Source organism: Sceloporus undulatus, chromosome 6, assembly GCF_019175285.1.
Source record: "Sceloporus undulatus isolate JIND9_A2432 ecotype Alabama chromosome 6, SceUnd_v1.1, whole genome shotgun sequence".
NCBI classification, from domain to species: domain Eukaryota; kingdom Metazoa; phylum Chordata; class Lepidosauria; order Squamata; family Phrynosomatidae; genus Sceloporus; species Sceloporus undulatus.
This window is the reverse complement of record NC_056527.1, coordinates 82,119,638-82,144,249: the sequence shown is the minus strand read 5'-3', so window position 1 is coordinate 82,144,249 and position 24,612 is coordinate 82,119,638. Positions and strand designations below refer to the sequence as shown.

The 24,612-nt window shown below is 42.1% G+C and overlaps 1 protein-coding gene across 1 annotated transcript in view; it reads right to left on the bottom strand.

The window, feature by feature from the left end:
• The window catches only part of RND2 (Rho family GTPase 2), a 44,087-nt gene extending 24,591 nt beyond the window's left edge, over window positions 1-19,496 (bottom strand). The window contains exons 1-2 of the mRNA XM_042477637.1: window positions 19,338-19,496; window positions 17,158-17,245 (exon numbers count right to left, since the gene is read on the bottom strand). Coding sequence (XP_042333571.1) covers window positions 17,158-17,245; window positions 19,338-19,439 — 190 coding nt within the window. The 5' untranslated portion in view covers window positions 19,440-19,496. The remainder of the gene's footprint in view (window positions 1-17,157; window positions 17,246-19,337) is intronic.
• Between the last annotated feature and the right edge of the window lie 5,116 nt (window positions 19,497-24,612).

Here is a 24,612-nt window from a genome sequence, read left to right as displayed (position 1 = left end):
TGAGTGTTGGGCTACAACTCTGGAGATCAGGGTTTGATTCCCAGCTCGGCCATGAAACCTGCTAGTTGACCTTAGGCAAATCACATGATCAAGAGTGTGCCCTGGTGGCACGGTGGTTAAATGCCTGTACTGCAGCTACTCACTCACAAACCATAAGGTTGTGAGTTCAATACCAGCGAGGGGCTCATGCTCAACTCAAGCTTGCATCCTTCCGAGGTACTACAATGAGTACCCAGATTGTTGGGGGCAATTGGCTTACACAGTGTAAGCCGCTTCGGGAGTGCTTAAGTGCACTGATAAGCGGTATAGAAATGTACTTGTTATTGCTGTTGCTAAGGGAAGGCAGAGGCAAACCTCCTCTGAACAAATTTTGCCAAGAAAACCCCACAATGACTTTGCGTTAAAGGTGCCATAAGTCAGAAATCACTTGAAGGCACACCATAACAACTACAAGAGCAGGGATGATCAACTCCACGCAATCTGGAATCCCTGGAAACCTGTGGGGGTCACATTGCAGCTGGACATCCTCCTGGCACCAGTACAATTGTAGATGCAAGTACAGTTATTCTTGATGGTGCAGGAGGATGCTAGAGCATCTTTCTGCATCATACATCCCTGCATGGTGCAGGGCAGAGAGTCCTTGGAGACTCCCCTCTATTTTTGTTCAATGTGCTTCCAAACTCAGTTTCAAAACAGGTTTGAAGGACCTCATGTTAAACTCTGCATTGCACCTGCTTGGCAGAAGAACTACACTCGAAAGTTTTCTCTGTTTTTCTAATACTTACCACACCAGCCCTACTCCAATAAAGCCCTTTTCAGGATCACTGCTTCTTTCAAGAGAAATGGCATCCTTTCTTTCTGCTCGATGAACAACATTTGCATCCATCTATCAGCCCAGACCTTAACTAAGCAATTTCAGCAGCCATATACATTCTCTAGGGACAGCAAAAGGGGAGGTGAGAATCAATAAGGCTGCTTCCTTTGCCTTCGTTTCTTCACCTATTTTTGAAGGGCACCAAGAAAATCAGAGCCCAGCAATTTTTATATCTTAATAAGCTACAACTGTGAGAGTGCTTGATAAGAAAGAAAAAAAAAACGATGTAAGCACAGCATTATCAAATCAAGCCTTAGGAAAACAGCATTATCAATTCATGCCCGAGGAAGTGTTTTGAAACACTTGAAAGCTTGCATAATTATATACCAAGTTGTGTTGTTCCAATACAAGACGTATTTTACTCACTTTGTACCTCCTGTCCTTTGGGACAAATCAATCACCAACACCTCAGGGTTGTCACCTCTCTGGGCCAGAACTGACAGGAGTTAAATGCATAATTGCATAATGCATCTAGCTGTCTCCTTCTTCTATAGAGCAGCTGGTGGTAGGGGCACTCATGATCAATTTGTACCTTTGGTGCATAGTGATAGATTAACCCTTTGCTCCCTCAAGCTTCCTTCACAGACCTAACAGCAAATTAGAGGCCTAATAGCATTTTTTTTTTGTCACAGAGGAATGGTTAAAAAAACATTACACTGGCTGTTATAAGGATGAACAAAATGGATACATTAAACACAATCATGCATGTAATATCATATCTTTTTCAGTCTTCTTGTTCCCTTAGGGATGTGCAGACTTACAGGTGGTTTGGGGGAAGGGGAAAGAATAAGGGAAACCACATGCCTCTGTATTTTTCAAATGGAAAAAAAATGTGCAATTTAGAAAACACTGGAAAAAGACTCCAATAAAACATTTGATTCTTGGGGGTTAATAAAATGCTTTAAAATAAGGATTTATTCACTCAAAAAGTATGCTAAAAATGTTATTTAAAAAAATATAAGACAGTCTATATATCTGTACGTATAACTGAGTTTAGTGCAGTTTTTATTTCCAACTCCCCTGGCCACTTCTTTTCATATGATAATGATACAAAAGTGCAAATGTATACATACCTACTTGGGGGAAAACACTACTAAATTCAGCGAGTCCTATTTCTGAATTGTAGTTACCTGCCTTCACATAACTGACGGCTTCACATTTCTGATTACTTATGGCAACTCTTAAGGCAAATCTATCATGCAGTTTTCTTGGCAGAATTTGTTCAGAGGGGGTTTGCCTTTGCCTTCCTCTGAGGCTAAGAGAGTGTGATTTGCTCAAGGTCACCCAGTGTCTTAGTCCGACACTCAAACCACTCAAACCATTAAACCATGAGTAGGCATGCTCAAAATTGCACTGTAGGGTAATTCACTGCTAAAAACTGTAGATCCACACATATTTAAAGGCTTACTTGCTTAAAGTTATTTCACACAAACTGCCTTGGGAGCGTTCTTAACTTAAAAGGCAGTCCAGAAAAAATATTTTAAATAAATAAAATTGCTCTGTGAATTTCATAAATGTAGCAGGTAGCACGATTTTATATGCTAAGCTATAAATTACACATTTATGTCGTTAGAGCAGCAAAATAAAGCTAGATTTTATAAGCAAGTGCATACTGAACAAATTTCAATTTATCCTAAAAAATTCACTTTTTTGCCTTACAAAACCTGGCAAGGAAGGTTTTTTCCCTTCTTCATGGCTTCATTGTTTCCAGCAATGTTAAATCTTTATAGTCATCATCCCGATTTCATCTCAACACACTTCTTCCATGGTGCCTTTAAGCTTTAACCCTTAGCCTCAACCCGTCTCCAAGCCAAAACAAACCTAACTGCATTTATTCAGCTTCTGTTCATTCTTAGCATTACCTCTTCTTCTCCCTTTGTGCTGTGAGCACCTTGAGGCAAATACTAGTCTTTTTAAAGCTTATTTTACTCACTGAAGCACCATGTATCACAACAGAGGCATAGAAAACAGAGCCAACAAAAATGAACAAAATATAAAATATGGTCTTAAGGGTAGAGAGTGAATCAGTGTATTTGCAGTTTCCAACTTCCCACTACCTTCTGGAGTTGCATCAAAATTTATCTCATTTATTCCTCAGATGCTGGCCCCTCTTTAGTATCCCAGTGTGGAAGAAAGGGCCAAAGCTGGATCTCAGATCCTCATTTGACACAGTAACATGCATACCCTGTAATATTGGACTACCCTGCATGACTTGGCTCAATGATCAGGTGACAGTCCTCCAAAACTGACCAGAACTTACACAGGCCTAAAGCAGTATTTCATAGAATCATAGAGTTGAAAGAGACCACAAAGGCCATCTAGTCTAACCCCCTACCATGCAGCATATCACTATCAAAGCATCCCTCACAGATGGCCATCCAGCCTCTGTTTAAAGACCTGCAAAGAAGGAGACTCCGCCACTCTTTAAGGGAATGTGTTCCACTGTCAGGAAGGTGGTATCTCTTTTCCTGCAACTTGCATCCATGGTTCCGGGTCCTGTTCTCTGGAGCAGCAGAAAACAAGCTTGCTCCCTCCTCAGTATGACATCCCTTCAAGTATATAAACAGGGCTATCATATCACCTCTTAACCTTCTCTTCTCCAGGCTAAACATCCCCAGCTCCCTAAAGCATTCCTTATAGGGCATGGTTTCCAGGCCCTTCACCATTTTAGTCACCCTCCTTTGGACACACTCCAGTTTCTCAACCTCCTTTTTGAATTGTGGTGCCCAGAACTGGACACAATATTCCCAGGTGGAGCCTGATTAAAACAGAAATTTAATTCACTAGCAGAACTGCTGGTAATTGAGGCTGGTTAACCACTAACTAATTAAGTTGTCATTAGGAGCGCATTGTATTGTTGGAACATTCAAAAGGTCTCTTTTTGTCCTGCCTCTAAGCTGTAACTTCTTCTCACCTAAACTACAAAACCCATAATAGGATTGTTGCTTGTGAATGGTGGGTGTCTGGCACATCTGGGAACTATTAAGTAGGAAAGGTCTGTCCCAAAGCATAGTAGGATCTCATATTACAACCTCTTCAATTCAGTTGGTAACTTATCTGCATCTCTCTTTTCTTTCCACCCCTGTCAACATGTATATTTCATTCACTCTTCTAATTCCTTGTTTGTTAAAGGTTAATAAAGAGTGATTTACTTCCTTTAGAGGAGCTGGCTAACCACATGTACAGCAAGAAGAAAACAGTATGGTGAATTACAAATGGAAAATTCTTCCTCTGAAATTTCTGAGAGTCTCTGAGCATGTGCAGAATATTTTTATGCACAACTGATTAATTGCCTCCCCACTCACAATCAAGAAGTATGGTCTAAAAGGATCAGTGTGGTAAAGCACACACTTTACATGCAGGAGTCAGGGATCCCAAATACACTGTAGCATCAGCAGTTTTAATGAACAGCTACCTAAGTAGACTACTATTCTCTGAACCCATCTTACTTCAATTGTATGATTTAAAGGGGGGTATAAGAAGAAAGAGGGGGGAGGAGAAGATGGTAGGTAAAAACCAGAACAGAAAGGATAGAGATATAGAGAGGAGGAGAAGCTAAGCGAGAAAGAAATGGATTATGAGTTTGAGGGAAATGTTTCATTTTATTATTCAAGAGCCTAGCATTGTGTGAATAGTACACAGAAGAATTACTAAAGGGCCCATAGCAACTCACCGCACATAATATAATAATGGAAATGGAAATTAGTCCAGAATACTCTATAATCAATAGGGGGGAAAGTTACTGAAGAAAGTCATAATGCACTCACAACCCCTGAAAGACTCCAAATACCTTCTGCCCATATTGTCCCATGTGGGCAGCTGACATTCATAAAGGGATCCAACAATATTATATAATGATGTCATGTTATACCATAATATAGAACAGAAACCACTTCATAACATAATCAGTAGAGGAGAAGTTATTGAAGAGATTGACTATGCATTGCCAGAAAAATTCCAAAAAATGCCCTTCCAAAAAGAGCTGAGAGAGAGAGGAGAGACTTCTGAATGTCAAGTCTGAAAGGCAAGAGGCCTTCCTGTTTTCCTGAGCGTGACAGAAGGAAAGGCATCCATTCTAGCCAATTCTAATGACTTAATTCACGAAAGGATATTTTAAATCTCAGTGTTAATTGAAGAATCTAGAAAATGAGGTGAAATCACTAGAAAAAATTAACAAGTTACAAATGAGTTAATTCCAAGCTCTGGTTTTGAAAGCTGAAGTAAGTCTGGAACTAGCACCCTAAGTGATAACTCCTCGCCTTACCAAGATTGCTTCCTAAAAAAACACCTCCTACCATATCATACTACTTTTTCTCTATCTTGCTTTGAAATCAGCTTGAATAGTGCCAAGAAACTTCAAGATCTACTGAATTAATGGGAAGAACTATGTTCATCCTTATATCAACATATTTTTTTCTAAAATGAATACTGTGCTCAAAAATATTTCAGGATTATGAGATGGATGGTTGCATCACAACAGCATAAGCCACAACATTTTAAACTCTATTCTTAGGATAATTAGGTTAATATTTAAATTATAAGATATAGTTATCATGACATCCAAACTTGACTTTTCATTTACAGAAAAATGTGAAAGAGTGCCATGGGATACAGGTTGAGCAGATGTTCTTTTCTCAGCAGTGAATGACAGATCCTGCTTAACACAGCTGCAACAGACATTAAGCAACTCAAGCCTCAATATGTCCTCACAAATTTCACTAGTAATAGCAAGTACATTTATTTTAATGTCTTCCTTTTACTTTCAACCCCCAAAATCCCGAAAGCAACATACATATGAAATAATAAAGTTAAAACAATTCAGAGTCTCAAAACTCTTTATTGCACTCAATTGCACGTCTCACCTAAAAGCAGTAGATAAAGCCACGCATAAGAACCACTGCACTGATCTTATCTGATGCTATTTATAGTAAAATGGAGTATTATTTCTGGAAAAAAGGAGGATAGGGAGACAGCCAGGCTCAACTTTTTGCAGCGAACAGTTAGAATCCTCCACCAAATCCACACCACCTCTTGTAGTCTTATGTCTCAGATGGAGATGCTAGAAACAACTGGAAGTTACCCTCTCTTGATATCTTTACAAGACAAGTTGGTGTTAGCTGTCATCCTGATACAGATTATCCTCAATATGCATTGCTCCAATTTGCATCATTTCTTCAGAAACAAGTACGGTAATTAAAGAAATTCTCAACCACAATGCATAGCTCTCTATCAGTGTACTTATGCAGTTGAGCAATGCGGGAGCGCAAGAAGAGAAAGACGAAAGAATGAGGAGCGTGGGATGAGAGAATGAGAATGTTTGGTGTTTTGACTGTTAAGAAAACATTGTCTTTTACCAGCTTAGTTGGGGGAGTGGAGAGAAGGAGAAAGCAACTGCAGTTTTGGTGCTGCTGAAAGGAAGGGGGTTTCCTTTGTCTGCTCAGAAATGAGAGTTTGAAGAAACGTGGATCATGCCATTGTTTGGAAAGAGATTTTGTTGACTGCTTAGAACGGTGGTTCTCAACCTTCCTAATGACACGACCTTTTAATACATTACCTCATGTTGAGGTGACCCCCAACCATAAAATTATGGTGTCTCGGTTCCTAAGACCATTGGAAATATGTGTTTTCCGATGGACTTAGGTGACCCCTGTGAAAGGCTGTGACCCACAGGTTGAGAACTGCTGGAGCATGAGAAGGAGAAAGAAACTGGAATCTTTGAAGTTTTGGTGTGGCTAAAAGGGTCTTCCTCGGCTTGCTCAGGTGCAGGGTGAGCAATTGGAATCTGCTTTCTTCACTTGGCAAGCCTTCTGGAGAACACACAGCAGAATATGTGCTGCCTTTCTCTTTCTCCTGATATGCTTTCTTCATCTAGGAAGGCTGCTGGACAAGGTACAACAGAAAAACACAGTTCTTACAAGTTGTGCTCTCTCTCTGTGTATGCTCATCTGAATAGGAATTGTTGCCTAATGGGGCAAGTCAGCTCACCTCAGGAATCAGCAGTCGCTGCCTCTTCTGGTTCAGCTGAACATTTCTCTAGCCTGGACTGGAGTGTGGTTTTGGCACGCCTCTGGACTCTTAGGACGCATGCATAATTTAAACAGCATACCTCCAAAGTGACCCAAAGCAGCTTTATTTTGGCCTGTCTCTATGGGGCCTAAAATTACTAACTTTGTGGCTTCTTCAGCTCCATCAGACCACATCCACCTCTTAATTTACATAATGAGCCCAAGAATGCAAACCTGACAGAGATTGAGATCTGCTTACATTATGACTCTTAAAAGCTTTCCCAGTTATTTCATTTAAACCTCTGTCTTGAACCAAAACAGTTCTTAAATGGGAGCCCCAGCTATTAGGTTACAGCATCTCATCTGTTTTTTTAGGTGGGTTGTTTACACTGAGGGGTGTATGAGTGTGCCTACATGTGTGTTTCAATAAACAAAACAAGGTTTAAATTATAAGCCTAGACCAAAATAACCACCCTTTAAATTGGTAACTGCACTCACAGGTGGTGAACAGTAAGGAAATGATTTGCCGAGTTTGTGGGAAATGGGGAGGGATACATATTACTACAAGAAAACATCACAGACAATTATTAAAGAAGGTAAAGAAGAAAGTACAAAGGCAGGCTTACTGCTCAGAATGAAAAACCAAATATAATAACCACAGAGGATCAGAATACATTCAACCTAAACAACGAGGAAATCATTTAGGCTGTGCACATGATGTTGTAATTAAAAGGTATAATTTTTTATTTTGCTAGTTGTTTATGTCACAACTATTACTATTACATTCATTTACATACAGGAATTATGATTCATTATTAGGGATTTTGTATGGTGTCGTATGGGAGGAGGTCAGTGTGTGTGTGTGTGTGTGTGTGTGTGTGTGCGCGAAAGACACCAAACCTAATGATGCCACTGGCTGCTATGAAAGAACTAGATAAGATCATATAGAGAAAAGATATACAACTGAGCACAAAAGTTAGAATCATCCAAGCCATTGTATTTCCCATCACCATGTATGGATGTGAGAGTTGGGCAGTGAAGAAGGAAGATAAGAAAAAAATCAATTCATTTGAGATGTAGTGTTGGAGAAAAGTACTGGGAACACTGTGGCAAACAAATGGGCCATTGAACAGATAAAGCCAGAAATCTCCCTGGAATACAAGATAATCAAACTGAGGCTGTCATACTTAGCCACATCATGAGAAGGCATGACCCATTAAGAAAGACAATAATGCTAGGAAAGGTGGAGGGAAGTAGAAAGAGAGGAAGACATGGGCACGATGTTACAGGATCTAAGCAGAGCAATGGCGGACAGGGAGTTTTGGAGGTGTTTCATCCTTAGGATCGCCATGGGTCGAGGATTACTCAAAGGCAATTCACAACAACAACAACAACAAACATCTTTATAGTTTTATCTCCCCACTTTTCTCTCTTTTAATCTTTACAAGCTGTTGTTTTCTGAGCCATTGGCTATTCTTTCAGTCCTGTTTAAACTGTAGGTAGTGAGTGTAGCATCTGGAGTTTCTAGAACCCCACGGGATGGGAACATCAAACTGTGAGAGCGATGTACACAAAAACAAACCTGTGGCCTGACATGAACATCAAGGCATCTCACAGGTTAGTCTAAAGCAGAGGCAGAGGAAGTGCAGCTCATGGGCTACAAGCAGGCTTCCAATTCCAATTTTGTGGCACCCCAACCCAGCAATATTTTTTAAAAGCCAGTGCAATTGTCACCTGAAAACCCACTAAAACAACCTGCTACACATTCCAGAACCTCCCATCTTTGCTAAAACTTGTGGATGATTTTGGCTGTATATTGGCCCAAAATAGCAACTATGGCCTTGTCTGCAAATGCCCGTTTCCCTCACCCCACACCATCCTGGTGTCATCCTGTTTGGATGACTTGCATTCCAAAGTCTGGTTCTGGTGCAAGCAGTATGGATGACGCCTTGCATGTTCTGCACAATGAGCAGGATAAAACAGCCATAAACTACATTTTTAAAAGTTACCTGTTGCTCTGGATCTTCTAGGACCTCTGAATAAGCAACCCACCAGAGCAATTGTGGACACACTGGACACACCCCAGCAGACAGCCACCGTGGTGTGGGAATGGAGGGCCAGGTAACAGTGGCAGGCCAGGGCAGCTGCAGGCCCAGGATACTCATTTGTTCCCAGTATACTAGCCAGTGCAGACAAGGATTACAAGTGACAAACGTCACCTCCAGTGAACCTCTACATGCATGAAGGAGGTTTGGAGCTGAAAAATTAGTACCTCCCTCTATGCAGTTCCCCAGCACTGGCTAACCATTTGGGAACACATTAGGACGGAGGAACTTCCTGACAGTAAGGGCTGTTTGACAGTGGAACAAACTCCCTTGGAGTGTAGTGGAGTCTCCTTCCTTAGAGGTCTTTAAACAGAGGCTGGATGGACGTCTGTTGGGGATGCTTTGATTGTGATTTCCTGCATGGCAGGGGGTTGGACTGGATGGCCCTTGTGGTCTCTTCCAACTCTATGATTCTATGTTCTTGCAACCTCTTTAAACAGTGTATCATACTTTTTTGTGAAGCTGAAATAGCAGTTCACCTTCCCCCCTCCAGCAAAAAGACTATCCAAAAGTGAGGGGGTCAGGGGACTGGAGAAACAGCCCCAGGGCCACACACTGCAGCATGGTTAGGAGTAATGGAAAATCAGAGGGCTGGATGTAATGCTAAGGAATCTTAGCACAGGGGATAGTGTCCTGGCATGTCTGCACCTTTGAATGTGCTCAGAAGTAGTTTTATCAGTTCCTTCTTCTCAAGGAAAATCTCAGACCCACAACTGCTGGGATCATTCTGAGCTGTAGTGGCTGTTCCTTTACTCTGGTTGTAGGGACAGTACCTTCAAGCCTAAGTGTAGCCTAAGAGAATCATTGGTTACAGCATCTTACTTAAAGACAACACTTTAGATCAGAGAGAGAGAGGCAACCATCTCCCAGTCATGGAAGTGTATATTACTTGTGTAAGCCCACTGCTCATTTTGGGGCAGATGGACAGCTCCACTATTCAAGCTGATGTGTGAAAACAGAAGAGCTTGGAAAGTGTGGGGCTGAATAGATCGTCCCTAAGGGTTGGCCTGCAGCCACCTCTTTCTTCGCCAGATTTGGGGCCACGGCATCTACATGCTGCAGCCCCAATCTGGCCTTTCCACAGTGCAAAAAGGAGCCACAAAAGGAGGCACCTTTTTGTGCTGCGGAAAGGGTGCCATAGCTGCCGGCACCATGGCTTTTCAGCGTTCCTTTGGCGCTGTGTCATCTGGATGCAGCGCCAGAGCAGCGCCGTCACACCGCCTGCCGTGTCAAGCTGGCATGAGTATGGAGTTGGGGAGTGTGTTGTGCAGATGCCATGCCCCACTCCACCCCCATACCAGCCTTTGATACCGTTCTGTCAAGGCTCTTATAGTAATTATTTACTATTATGTGTCATCATGTTTGTGAGATAATCTTTAAAATCTAGAAAAAGTAACTTCTTGAATTATATGGGACACTAGTGTTACTTTTTCAACACTTTCTGCTAATATTTTTTTAACCTTAGAGTTCATAAGACAGTGGCTGAAAATTTGAACATGTATTGTTAAAATGTCTCCAAAAAGACCTTAAATTTAACTTTTAAAAAGCTACTACTCGTAACATCAATGAAGTGGTATCATTCCCACTTAGCTTTCGGCCTCTTAGGATGCATGAATCATTTGAACACCATACCTCCAAAGTGACCCGAAGCAGCTTTATTTTGGCCTGTCTGTTCAGGCCCATGGTGTCACAATTGAAGCCTGAAGTTCAGCACACAGAATTTGCACTGAACAGTACATACAGTCAGAAGGAGGAATCTGAGAATTAAGAGCCACAGAAAAACACAAGACAGACATTATTGCAACCCTTGGTAGTGCCCACCAATGAAGTGAATAATCATGATAAAACTCCTGCCTCCCAAAGAGATTTTGCTACGTGTAACTTGGGAGTATAGAGAAGGAAGGCCCTAAAGGCACTATCAGAAAAACAAACAGCGCAGTAATGTAGATGGCATTTCTCATTTGGTGTATGAGAGGAAAATACATGGAAGCAGTATACACTCATTAATACTTCATTAGTCAATGGGGAATGGTGCAAGGGGAGGGGGTGGAAAAACACAAACTACTGCATGCTATTTCATTAATGAACCAGTGCTAGAAGTTAAAAGCTGTAAGAAATTTGGGGAGAATTTCAGTTACGAAATGACTTACTGCCTGCTTCCTCCTTCAACCTACAGTCATCTAAAAACTAAAGAGTCATTGGCTCTTATCAAGAGATGGTGGCTATAAAGCTTCTTTACAAGAACTGGGGGTGGCAGCGGTGGAGATATTTGGAAAGATCAAGCCCAGAAGAGCTTTGTTTTGGGATAGGACTTAGCTCTGGAACCTTTCCTCTGTGCTCTGGTTTCCATCTCCAAATTTAGGAACAAGCTATTAGGACACAAGCTTCCTTCTTTGCAGATGAAGAGTGCAGTTTATGATGAACCCAACCACCATCTTGTGGTCCAAGAAGTGGCAAATGACCCCAACATTTCAAGGTGAGGCACATCTGCACACCACCCACTTGGGATATAAGCTTCCCTCTGCTGAGCCTTGGATCAAAGGTGACCAGACATCCTTCTTTTCCAGGACATGTCCTGCATTTCAACCTTCTCTCCAGGGGGAATTTCAAAATGTTCTCCATTTTGAGCCTGATTGCAAAGCATGGCTTTATATTTCTATGATTATTTTTAAGCGTTTATATGGAAATGTCCTCCATTTTTCTTGCATGCCCTACATTCATGGTGGCTTGTTCTTCTTTGTGGTTCGGCCATCTGGCTACCCTGCCTGAATCTTGACTGGAATGATAAAGGAAAAAGGAAAAGAAAAACAATACTAGAAGAACAAGTGTGTGGACAGAGGTCCTTTCTCTGACCAGTAAAATCAACCAACTCCTCTGTTATCTAGAATTCAAGAGAAAATGATGGAGAGCTTAGTTCCAGCACTCTTCGCTTAGAAATAAAAATGTTGTTTGTTTCAGAATATGAACACTTGCATTGAAGAGTATTCACTGGATTTGCACGATTAGCATCTATTTCAACATTGTTTGTTTTAAAACATTTACTAAATTGTTTATTTCATGTATATCCCAATTCCCACCTTTTTCCCGGAGTGGGACCCAATGCAGCTCACAGAAGAAAATTAGTTAAAACCTAACAATATAATTTTAAAAACAATTAAAACACTAGCATTTAAAACAGTATAAAATTACTTTTAAAATACACCAAAGTTAAAAATAAATAAAGCACACACCTCAATAAGAAGCTTTCCTGGGAGCCTACTTTTTTTTAAGGGTCTTTGCCTGCTGACAAAAGGAAAGCAATGAGGGGACCAGGCTAGCTTCCCATGGAAAGGCGTTCCAGAGGGTGGGAAAAGAGAGTGAGAGGCTGTCTCTTGTGTCCTCACCAAGTGAGCTTGTGATGGTGGCATACCGAGAGAATGCCTTCTCCTTATGGTCTTAAAACTCTGGTAGGTTTATAAGGGGAGATAGGCTTGAATGGAGTGTGCCCCTGTGCGCATGCTAATGGCGCACCTGCCAGTGCAAATAGTGGGGTCGCCCCTCTGTGTATATTCAAGGGTGCAGATCCCAGATTTGTGATTTAGGAAAGACAACTGTACTTTAAATTGTGCCCAAAAGTAAACCAGTAAAACAGTTTTAACAAGGGGGTTAAATGCTCTCTATAACTGGCTCCAGTCAGCATTCTGTCTGCAACATTTAGGACCCAGTAAAATTCTCAGTTTCCAAATGCCAAGTAGAGTGCACTGTTACTGTTGTTGCTGTGTGTCTCCAAGTTGTTTCCAACTTCTGGTGACCCTAAAGTGACCTTGGGAAGCTTCTGCAGAGGGGGTTTGCCATTGCCATCCTCTGAGGCTGAGAGAGTGTGACTTGCCCAAGGCCACCCATTGGATTTCAAGGAATGTAATCAAGGCATGTGCCACCCTAGCAGGATCTGAAGTCTCAAGGCACAGATGTAGCTGACACACCAGTTCTAGCTGTCCATATGCACTCCTGACCAGGACTGAAACATGGGCATCGAGACTCAGAGCTGAATCCAACAGAACACCAATGCTATGAGTCTGAGATTTCACTAAAGATTAAAATAAAACAATAAAGTATCTGGGTATCTCTCAAAGTTGCAGAGAATTAGAGAAATCAAGAGGAGGAAAAACAAACATTCCTTAACAACGCTCCCACACCAGACCACTAGTACCTTTAAGGCAACCTATTAAGCAGTTAACAGTAGTCTGCCTTGCAGTTTTCATGCTCTTATATACACCCAATTAATTATTCTGGCCAGATTAATCCCCCCCCCAAAAAAAGATCTCAATAAACTGCAGGGCTCCTGTCCCTACTAGCCAAGATAATTAGAAATGATTGTCAGTTCAGACTAAAAGCCCAACCAGGCTAGAACTCTATCACAAATGGCAGGAACAGTAGAATTAGGTTATGAACTGGACACTTAAGACTGACCTAGTTCATAAGAAACAGTATGACTTTGCAGTCCCTTCTGCACTTGGTTTGAAAGAGAGTCCAGTTTTGAAAGCACAGTCTGGCACAGCATCCTTGTATACAGTATATGCATGTGTGTGCATATAGCAGGGTCTTCCTAGTCAATAATTCCACTAGACCAGTACAGGCCCCAAGTTGCAATGAGTCTAAACAGCTATTCAGATTCCAGTCTTTCCCTAACAGTTGCCAACCAGATGACTCAATATATGCTGCACTTTCTTATTCGTTGCTAGCATCTCCCTCCCTCCCAAAACTTTTCAGTCATTAGCTTATATATACTCTGATCGACCCATTCTCCATTAATTTGTTACAAGTCTAGCTGAACCCACAATCATTACTAAGCAGTTTTATGGCTCTGGCTTTTATACTTTCTTTTAAAAAAAACCTAGCCAGACCACAAAAGTCTTTGGCTGCTGCTTGCTAGCTGAGCTATGTTTGTCACTGAATGTATCCCACCTTTGGACAATGCACGCGTTTTCTTGTTCAACACTAGAAGATGCTGAAGCTTTGTTATCATTTCGATCACCACTCTGGCTTACCACAGCAGGAGAATTGTTCACCCGCTTCCTCCTCCTGCAGCTAAAAAGGAAGAGATGTGCTTTTCTCTACCCAGACAGAAGAGTCTTTCTGCAGACTCCCAAGAAGCCACCAGCAATTGTGCCACAGCTGCACCACACACAACAGAGCCCTTTACACAACCCAACAAAGCAGATGAGAGATGCTGTGCCAAGGAAAGGGTTGGACCATGCCAATCACAATGATGCAAAGTTAAATGCATGCAAAGCTGATGCAGCTGAGACAGGAGAAGGGAGGTCTGGCAGGTTGAAGGCCCCTTACCCACACCACACAAAACCCAAAAACATTTATCCCACAGGTAGAATTACACAGAAGTTGGAAGTTGCCCCACAGGCCACTGAATCCACTTCCAGCTTAGTGTAGCAATTCCATCTACAGCATCTAATAATAATGATAATAAAATTTATTTATACCCCGTCTCTCTGTGCAACAGTCTCTTCATGAAGACATTCAGAGAAAAAGAAACCACCACTTCTTGAAGGAATTGGTTCCATTGTCAAACTGCTCTTACCATCACGTTCCTTCTAATGTTCAATTGAATTCTACCCTCCTGTAACTTAAAACCATTAGACCTGGCCCTACCCTCTGGGGTAGCAGAGAACAAATCTGAATGCTCTTCTCTGTGACAGCCCTTCAGATAGTTAAAGAGTGCGATCCTGTCATGCACACACACAAACACATCTTCTTTTCACCAGGCTGAACATGTCCAGCTCCCTCAACCTCTCCTCACATGTCTTGTTTTCTATGCCACTTTTCGTCCTTGTTGCCCTTTTCTGAATTTGCACAACTTGTCTATATCCTTCTTAAAATGAGGCATCTAGAACTGAACACAGTATTCCAGATGAGGCCTGACTAATGCAGAATATAGTGCAAATATTATTTCCCTTTAGTTGGAAACTATGGATACATCATTATGGTCAAGTGACTAATGATGGTCTGGAACCTACAAGCCAAAGAACACCAGGTTGATACCATCCTAACTGCCCAAAAATACCATCCTAACTTCACCAAAAAAAACACAAGGAAATATTTCGGGGAGGTGGGATGCTGAAAGAGTATTAGACAAACCTGCATGAACTCAGGAATGGTCTTAATAGAGCTGCTTGGCAAAAGCCTGGCAGGAAAGAAAAGCCTAAATTCAGCTGCTTTTTCAAGCCAGGGTGAACCCACTGGATCCATGAGATTAATATACTTGCTGACTTAATATTCAGTAAGAGATTGAATAACCTATAATCACTAGTCCAAAGTAGAGTAGACCTGTTGAATCAATGGGATTTACATAAATGTTGACTTATCAGTCAACAATCAATTGAATGGATCTACTCCAGCTGGATTTAAAAACTGGATGCAGGCCCCAGTCTTCCTTTTTGCAGGCAAGAAAATGAGGAATCGGGCTTCCCCCTCCCAATGCATTCCTACCAGGGGCGAAGCCTCCACATGGATCCATGGCTCAGTTTTCTGTTTCCTTCTCACCTGGCCTCACCCTGGATCTCAAAACTATCTCTGAAAAGTAATCAGTTGCTGGCAGGAAACAAAGCACCAGTCAGAAAGATTACAGACTGGAGACATTAGGGCAGTGCTTGAGTTATGGGTGGAGTAGGGTGGAGGTATCTTAAATAACATGGCAAACTCCAATCCTTATGAATTCTTCCCTGCCCCTGTTGTTTCAGTCCTTTTAAAGAACAGTATCTAAGGGGCCCAGAAAAAGTAGTAAATGACGGGGTGAAGGTTGCCCATCCTCTGTAGTTCAAATCCTTTTAGCTATTGAACAGCACAGAGATCTGTCTGTCACATTATACAGAAAATAAACAGTTTTATACAAGGGATAATTAATACAGGATATGTAGGCAGGCATAGCACATCTCATTGTAAATGCTAAATATTACTAAATTAATTCTGGGAATATACATTCAGAAAGTCTCTCTGCCTCACCACGAAATAATCACAACCAGACTCTATTACACATGATTCAGTTTGTATTAGGATTTACAGTTATTTAACCCCAGAATCTAAGTGCTTAAGCATAAAACAAATGAAGTAATAAGAAACAAGAGTGTTTCACAGTATACACAGAATACACTTCCTCTCCTTTCCGCATGCGATACTATAGAGGGGTTGGAAAGGAGGAGATTCAAGACAGGGGGTACTCTTTCTGCGTAAATTAGAGGTAGCAAAAATATCCAAGAACTGATACAAGGAGAATGCTTGGCAACATAATTCAAGTGCTGATTCCAATTTCTGATATAAAGGGGGATAGATTTTAATCTCCATTCCAGCCATGATGAAAAATCTCATAAGCAGTTAGCTAATAGTCTGTTATAACAACAAAGAAAGAGAAGTATGTGTGACCACATGCAAAGTGCATTTTTGTTTAACCTAGTAGGGAGAAAAGCTTTTAGGACAAAGTGCATGACTTCCAGCATGGAAGCTTAAGTGTGGCCAAGTGGGGAGTAAAAGAAGGAAGGAAAGAAATGAAAAAAGAGGGGAAGGGGCCAGGACTCCTAGATTCAATTCATTTCTTCATCTATACTGGAGTGGGCGACAGTGCAGGAGGCAAGGGGCAATTTTCACCTCTGAGAACATTGCACCCATGGGCCATATACACATGTTCCAATGCACTGCAAGTGACACAATGTAAATTTCATCCATTCTTCAACCACTGAGAAGGGGTGAGTTAAGCCCCCCTACCCGTGGGTGGTGTTGATGCACTTTGGGCTGTTTTGCAGTGAAATATCACACAAAAATCTGTCCAGAAAAAAATTGAGTGGCGTGTTTGAGGGGCTTGAAAGATAAAAGTGAAACTAGAAGGATGCCAGCAGCCCACAAGCTGTTTTCCTCCCACTCCTGTTGTAAGCTATGTTCTGAGGGTGTAGTAAACAAATCAGCTACAAAACCCCTCAATGGGAGATCAGGCAAATTCAATCAAATACATGTCCAGTTCTCTTCTTTCCCCATTCCCTGCAGTCAGAGAAATTGAGTGCGCTGCCAGTTCCATACACATATACACACACACTCACACACTCTCACACACACACACACACACACACACAGCAGAATCACAAGCTAGGTCCTCCCCGTGTAAGCCCCCTCCCATCCGCTCTGCACTCACCCGATGTGTCCCACATGTTGAGTTCAATGCGCTGCTTGTCGATCTCAAAGCTGGCAGTGTAGTTCTCAAACACAGTGGGGACATAGTTCTGCAGAGGGAAGCAAGAGAACGCATGAAGCCGGAGCCAGATGCAGTGGTTGAGAAGCTGCCACCAGCCCATGATTTCATGCAGGGTCCCCAGCACTGTTTTCAAGGTGGAGGCAGCTCAACATCTGCGGTCAGGTTGTTCTGACTACTCCCAGGTATGTTTTTACAAAACAATGTAAAGCACAACGCATTGCATTAAAACAATCAACACTGTGATCATCCAAATGAAGCTGCTAACAATCTGAGCACCGTGAGAGCAATACCAAAATAATGATCATTTAGTACACTTCCAACAGATACAGTCGACCCTCCTTATCCACAGATTTTTTTATCCACGGATTCAAGCATCCACGGCTTGAAAATATTTTTAAAAAGCATAAATTCCAAATAGCAAGCCTAGATTTTCCATTTTATATAAGGGATACCACTTTGCCCTGCCATTATATTTAATAGGACTTGAGCACCCACAGATTTTGTTATCCACGGGGGTCCTGGAACCAAACCCCAGTGGATAATAAGGTGCCACTATAATTTCTAAGGTGTTGCAATTACATGGGAGGCTTGGTAATCCAATTCTGCCGGATGGTTTTTGGAGGGGAGGGGAGGCTCACCAGCCTAGTTGCAGGGGGATTCAAGCCCCCAACTACCTTATTCTTGGGTTCTGGGGTTCATGATTTACACAGTGCCTCTTGCCTTCTGCCCCTCTTGCAGCTGGAGCATCACCCAGAAACTCTCAGCTTCCTGCCATTACTGTTTCTCTTTGCATCTCCCTGGAAGCCCCTTCCTTTAAATGTGAGGTCTAAAAAATGAATGGGTCCATGAACAGATCAAGCCTGAAATCCCTCTGGAAGCCAAGATGATCAAGTTGAGGCTGTTGTGCTTTTGCCACATCATGGGAAGGCAGGACTCATCAGTAAAGATAACAGTGCTAGGAAAAGTGAAGGGAAGGAAAAAGAGAGGAAGACTGTATCTGATGGATGGACTCTCTTAGGGAGGTTGCAGGTATGAATCTACAGGACTAAGCAGAGCAGTAGAGGACAGGTTGTCTTGGAGATGTCTTATCCACAGGGTCACCATGAATCAGGATCAACCTGAAGATAGTTAACAACAAACCAGACCTGAATGCTTTTACAGAATCATAGAATCCTAAAGTTGGAAGAGCCCACAAGGGCTATCCAGTTCAGTTCAACCCCATTCTGCCATGCAGGAACTCTCAATCAAAGCATACCTGACAGATGGCCATCCAGTCTCTGTTTATAGACCTCCAAGGAGGAAGACTCCACCATATGGGGCAAATCAGAAGTGCCTCTATATGTGCCCTCAGAAAAGCTATGCTATGGTTGAATAGTTCAAGTGCTAGACCTGGGACATCGGAGATCCCAATTCAAATCTCTACTAAACCCCAAAACACATTGGGTGACCTTGGGCTGGTCACTCTCACTCAACCTGACCTAGACTGGTGGAGTCTCCTGTCTTGGAGGTCTTTAAACAGAGGCTGGATGGCCATCTGTCCGGGATGCTTTGATTGAGAGTTCCTGCATGGCAGAGGGTTGCACTGGATGGCCTTTGGGGTCTCTTCCAACTCTCTAATTACATGATTCTATGACTTTACAGGGTTGTTGTGAGGATAAAGGGGGGAAGAGGGGCTGTAAAAGAAAAACCAGTTGTCACAAGGCTGAAGCCAGGCAGGGAGAAGAGGTGTGTGCATTGAGAGAAGGGATGCTTCACAATACAATGACTTTCTGTCTTCAGCACCAGCTCCATCAGGGAGGCAGGCAAGCAGCCTACACACACTCACAGCATCCCCATTCCCTTCCCTCCCATCTCACCTCTCCCATTCTTCTGCTTCAGGATCCAGCTCCAAGGTTTGCTTGCAAAAGCTGGAGTCAACCTGGCTCCTTCAAAGCCTCCAAACCCCAACCACAACAAACTCCAACTCCCAGAATTCCATAGCCTTCAGCCAACAAGACACTTAGAGCAGTGCCAAACTGGATGATCTCTGCAATGTGGATGCAGCCCCAGATTACCATAGTACTGAGCCACCAAGCAACCGAGGGACCCTTCCTTCCTCCCCCTGCTGCTGCTGCCTTTACCTCTGGGTAGGTGTCCTTGGCAAAGACGTGGAGCAGCGCTGTCTTGCCGCACTGGCTGTCGCCCACCACCACGATCTTGCACCGCGCCACCTGGCTCTCCATGACACCCAGTGAGAGAGACAGAGCGAAGCACTGCTGGCTAGCTCCAGCGCAAATGCATGGCACTCCTCCTCCTGCTCTTGGATCCTGGCTCCTTAGGCCACGCCCACGCCACGCCCTCTAATAGGCCACGCCCTCCTCCTCCTCCTCCTCCTGATGCCCCCCCCCAGCCTCCCTAGGGTTGGTGTTACCCAGTGCAGTAATTCATGACGTCACCCCCTCACTCTTCCATTGACCTCCCATTGCCACACCATTGTAGATACATTGAATCATTCATTCATTCATTTATTCATTCATTCCCACACCATACAGAATCCATAGGAATTAATAATAATAATAATAATAATAATAATACAGTCTTCTTATACACTGATTTTTTATACATGGATTCAAACATCCACGGTGTGCAAATGCTCCAAAAAAAGTATAAATTTCAAATATCAAACCTTGGTATTCCATGTTTTTTATAATGGACACCATTTTGCTATGTCATTATATTTAATGGGACGTGAGCATCCGCAGGTTTTGTTATCCATGGGGGAATCTTGAAACCAAACCCCAGCGTATAACAAGGGTTCATTGTAATAATATTTATTTGTATTCTGCTTTTTCACAAAGGAATGAAAGCGGATTCCAACAGTATAAATAAAACATCAAACGATTAAAAATTACAGTTTAAAAACCCCCAAACCCCCAACCTTCTCCCCATCATAAAAACAGTGATCAACCCATAAAAAGATATTAAACATCAAAAAAAATTAAAACTAGCCAATAGAAATATATTAAAATTTCGGGCAGATTAGCAGAAGAAATTAATTAGTTTTTTGTATTAGAAAAACATCCAGGGATAGCCAGTGGCGTCACTAGGGTTGGCATCACCCACTTTAGTACAGTGGACCCTTGTTATACGCTGGGGTTTGGTTCCAAGATCCCCTGTGGATAACAAAATCCTTGTATGCTCAAGTCCCATTAAATATAATGACATAGCAAAATGGTGTCCCTAATAAAAATGGAAAATCAAGGTTTGATATTTGAAATGTATACTTTTTGAACATTTTCAAACTGTGTATGCTTGAATCTGTGTATAAAAAATCCATGTATAAGAAGAGCCAACTGTAATTCATGCTGTCACCCCCTCTTCCATTGATTTCCTTCCATTACCACGCCATACAAAATTCTTAGCAATGCTTTTTGTACCAATGTTACTCACAAATCATAATTCCCATATACCACTGAATGTAATGGTAACAGTTGCGATGCAAACAACCACCCCAATTAAAATTAGACCTTTAAATTGTAATATTATAGACACTGCCTAAATATATTTACTTATGCATAGTTTCATGTGGTTAAAGTGAAAATGCAGTAAAATGTGATGTTTTTAAAATTACATTTTTTAGTTTTAAATTTTAATTTTTTAAAAAAACAGCCACATGTCCTTTCTCCTCCCACTGAGCCTCACCCCATTCACCCCATCTCTTCAGCATTTTAAGGGGACCCAAGTGAATGCCAAAGCATGTTTCTTCCCAAAGGCACATGTTTGAGGAGCACCGGTGTCACCCCCTTTTAGGGTGTCACCTGGTGCGGTCTGACTGCCCCACATGCCCCTAATGAAGCCACTGCCCCACACTGTCCCCTCTTCCCACCCTTTGGGAAGGAGTGGTGATAGAAGTGAAGTTAAAGTGGTGTCAAACTGGATTATTTCTGCCATGTGGCTGCAGCCCAAGTGAGACTCAAAACATTTGATGGCAAAGGAGGATCATCTGTTTACTCATCGCCGTAAGCATCTCTTCTTCATGTTGTGTATTGTGGCTATTTTCTCCTTCTGATTGTTCCCTTGATGAGTGGCATATTGATTTGAGCATTGGACTATGACTCTGGAAAGCAGGGTTCGAATCCCCGCTTGGCCATGAAACCCATTGGGTGACCTTGGGCAAGTCACACTCTCTCAGCCTCAGAGGATGGCTATGGCAAATCTCCTCTGAACAATTCTTGCCAAGAAATCTTGCCTTAGGGTCACCATAAATCAGAAACAACTTGAAGGCACACAACAGCAAAGAGATAGGATTCCTTACATTATAGTTACTTTAGGATATTTTTTCTGTATGATCATTTTCTAGATGGTTTATATGGTTTCATTATTCCACTGTATGTTTAAAATTGTATTATTATAATAAACACATGCAATTTATGGTTTAATAAGCATTATGATTAAATAAGTATTCATAAGTACCAGTTTTCCCTAGTTAGTCTTTTTTGTCTTGCAGTTTAGAGACCCTCTGTGTGTAAGGGCACATGCTCTACATTTCACTTTTTATTTTCTCCTCTGGCCATGTAGGGAGTACTACTGCTCTTCTCCAAAGATTACGGCAAAAGAACAGCTGGCTGGCATCTTTGTTGAGAAATGAAGCCACAGAGGCAGCCAGTTCTGAGAAGAGGCTGCCACCGCACTGCAGAAATAATCAAATTTGACATCATTTTAACTGTCGTGGCTACAGGCTATGGAATTCTAGGAATGGTAGTTTGTTGTGGCTCCAGAGCTCAGCTAAGAGCATACATGGAACATTTGTAAAGTTGCCCCTTAGGTAAACACATCCAAGGTTGGTGTACACCTCACATTTCCAACCTTCTAGAGACCACTTGAAAACCTTCTTTCAAAATGTGTCCAGGGAGTATTTTTCCATTCACTGTTGTTATGTGTCTTCAAGTCATTTCCAACCGGTGAACCTATCACAGTTTTTTCTTGGAAAGATTTCTTCAGAGTGGGTTTGCCATGGCCTTCATCTGAGGGTGAGAGAGTGTGACTTGCCCAAGGTCACCCAGTGGCTTTCTATGGCAGGGATTCAAACTCTGGTCTCTCAGAGTCTGAGTCCAATGCTCAAACCACTACAAAGCTCTGCTCTGGTGCCACAACAAACTATAATGTCCAAAATTCCATTACACTGAGCCACGGCAGTTAAAGTGGTATAAAACTGGATTATTTTGGCAATGTGGATGCAGCCAGAGTCTCCCCAGTCCTTAAACTCCCCTCTTTAACCGTCTTATCTGGATCAAGAGCAAGAGTCAAAATTTGCCAGGTGATTGTAAGAAGAGACACCTTTGATCTCGGTGGCGATGACTTTCCTCTTGATGCCTTCCCAGTTTTCCCTATCTGCCCTTGTTGTTGTTATTGTTGTTGTGCCTTCAAGTCATTTCTGATTTATGGCAACCCTAAGGCAACCCTATCATAGGGTTTTCGTGGCAGGTTTCTTCAGAGAGGGGATTTGCCCTTGCCATTGAGGTTGAAGGAGTGTAACTTGCCCAAAGTCACCCAATGGGTTTCATGGCCGAGCTAGGAATCGAACCCTGGTCTCCAGAGTCATAGTCCAACACTCAAACCACTACACCATGCTGCCTCATCATATCTACTCTAAAGTTCCCTTTTTAATGGTCCCATCATGTTTTATTTCTAAATTTTTCCCCACAAGAAGTTGAGCCATTTAAGGTGTTTCCAGACACAAGGGCTCCTGGTAGTGGTTGCTATTGTGTGCCTCCAAGGCATTTTTTACTTGTGGCAAACCTATCATAGGGTTTTCTTGGCAAATTTCTTCAGAGGGGGTTTACCCTTCCCATCCTCTGAGGCTGAGAAAGGTCATCCAGTGGGCTTCAATGGCCGAGCCAGGATTCGAACCCTGGTTTCCAGAGTCGTAGTCCAACACTTAAACCACTAAAGCCAGTGAAAAGTGCTATTTTCTTTTCCCTTAAAAGGTTTGTGTATATGCGTGGTAAGAAAAAGAAGCAGAAACATGGGAAGTCCAGAAGACAGTGTCTTCCAAAATATATTGTAGACATCCGGGCCCAACCTCCCAAAATAACCCTGTATTTGAGACACAAAAGGGAAACCTGGTCTTAAGGCTTTCTCTCTCTTTTTCTTCACAGTTATTCTCCCTCTCCCCCCTTCAGAATTTTGAGGGAACCGGATAATTTATTTCTTGCTAAAAGCCTCACTTTTCTTCAGACCTTCCTTGTTAAACATTTTATCCTCTGGAGTAGCTCCCTCAAAATGCTTTCCCGAAATGAGAAATCCATACGCTGCCAGAAAAACAGGAGCTGGCAGTTTCTCCAGCCTTTTTCTTTTGGCACCCACCGTGATGTGGGATCATTATTTTTCTGTTTCTCCCAAAGGGTGGGTGAGGAGATGCCTTCCAGTTGGACAATGGATGCGTAAAGCTGCATCTGCACTGCAGGAATAATCTGGTTTGACATCACTTTAATTGCCACGGCTCAATGCTATGGAAATTTGGGAAGTGTTGTTTGTTATGGCACCAGAGCAGAGCTCTTTTGTTGCTGCCCCAACAAACTACAGTTTGTAGAATTCCATAGCATTGAGCCATCGCAGTTAAACTGGTGTCAAACCGGATTATTTCTGCAGTGTGGATGCAATTCAAGTGAGATTAAGGCTGCATCTGCACTGTAAAAATAATAATAGAGTCACACCACTTTAACTGTCATGGCTTGATGTGGAATTGTGCGAACTGTAGTTTGTTGTGGCCTCAGAGCTCTCTGACAGAAAAGGCTAAATGTCTCACAAAAATACAATCTCCACAATTCCCTAGCTCTGAGCCATGGCAGTTAAAAGTGGTGTCAAACTGGATTATTTCTGCAGTGCGGATGCAGCCTGAGAGATTCTAAAAAAAGATTCTTTGAAGGACAAGGAAGATCATCTATTTACTCAACATTGTAAGCATCACTTTTTCATATTGTGAACTGTGGCTATTTTCTCCTTTGGCCACCTGAGGGAGTACGACTGTTCTTCTCCAAAGATTATGGCAAAAAAAAAAAAAGACAAGATGAGGAAGAAGAAATAGATATAATTAATGTAACTACAGATACGTCCAGTTAACCATGTAAATGTGATCTTGAGCAATAGATTTTTTAATAGAAAATTTGGTACTAGGAGCAGAAATAACATGGAAAGAAAAGAGATAGGTTCCAATGTCACACACACACACAAAGAACAGCTCAACATGTTTCAGCAAACTTATTACTCTAACTAACAAGATGCACATGCGAGATGACATAACCGAATCAGGTAAACCTTCTAGAGACCACTTGAAAGCTTCTTCCAAAATAGGTTGGCCAGATGTCCTATTGACAAAAAAGGACAAGGCACCACAAGATGGAGGGCATTCAAGAA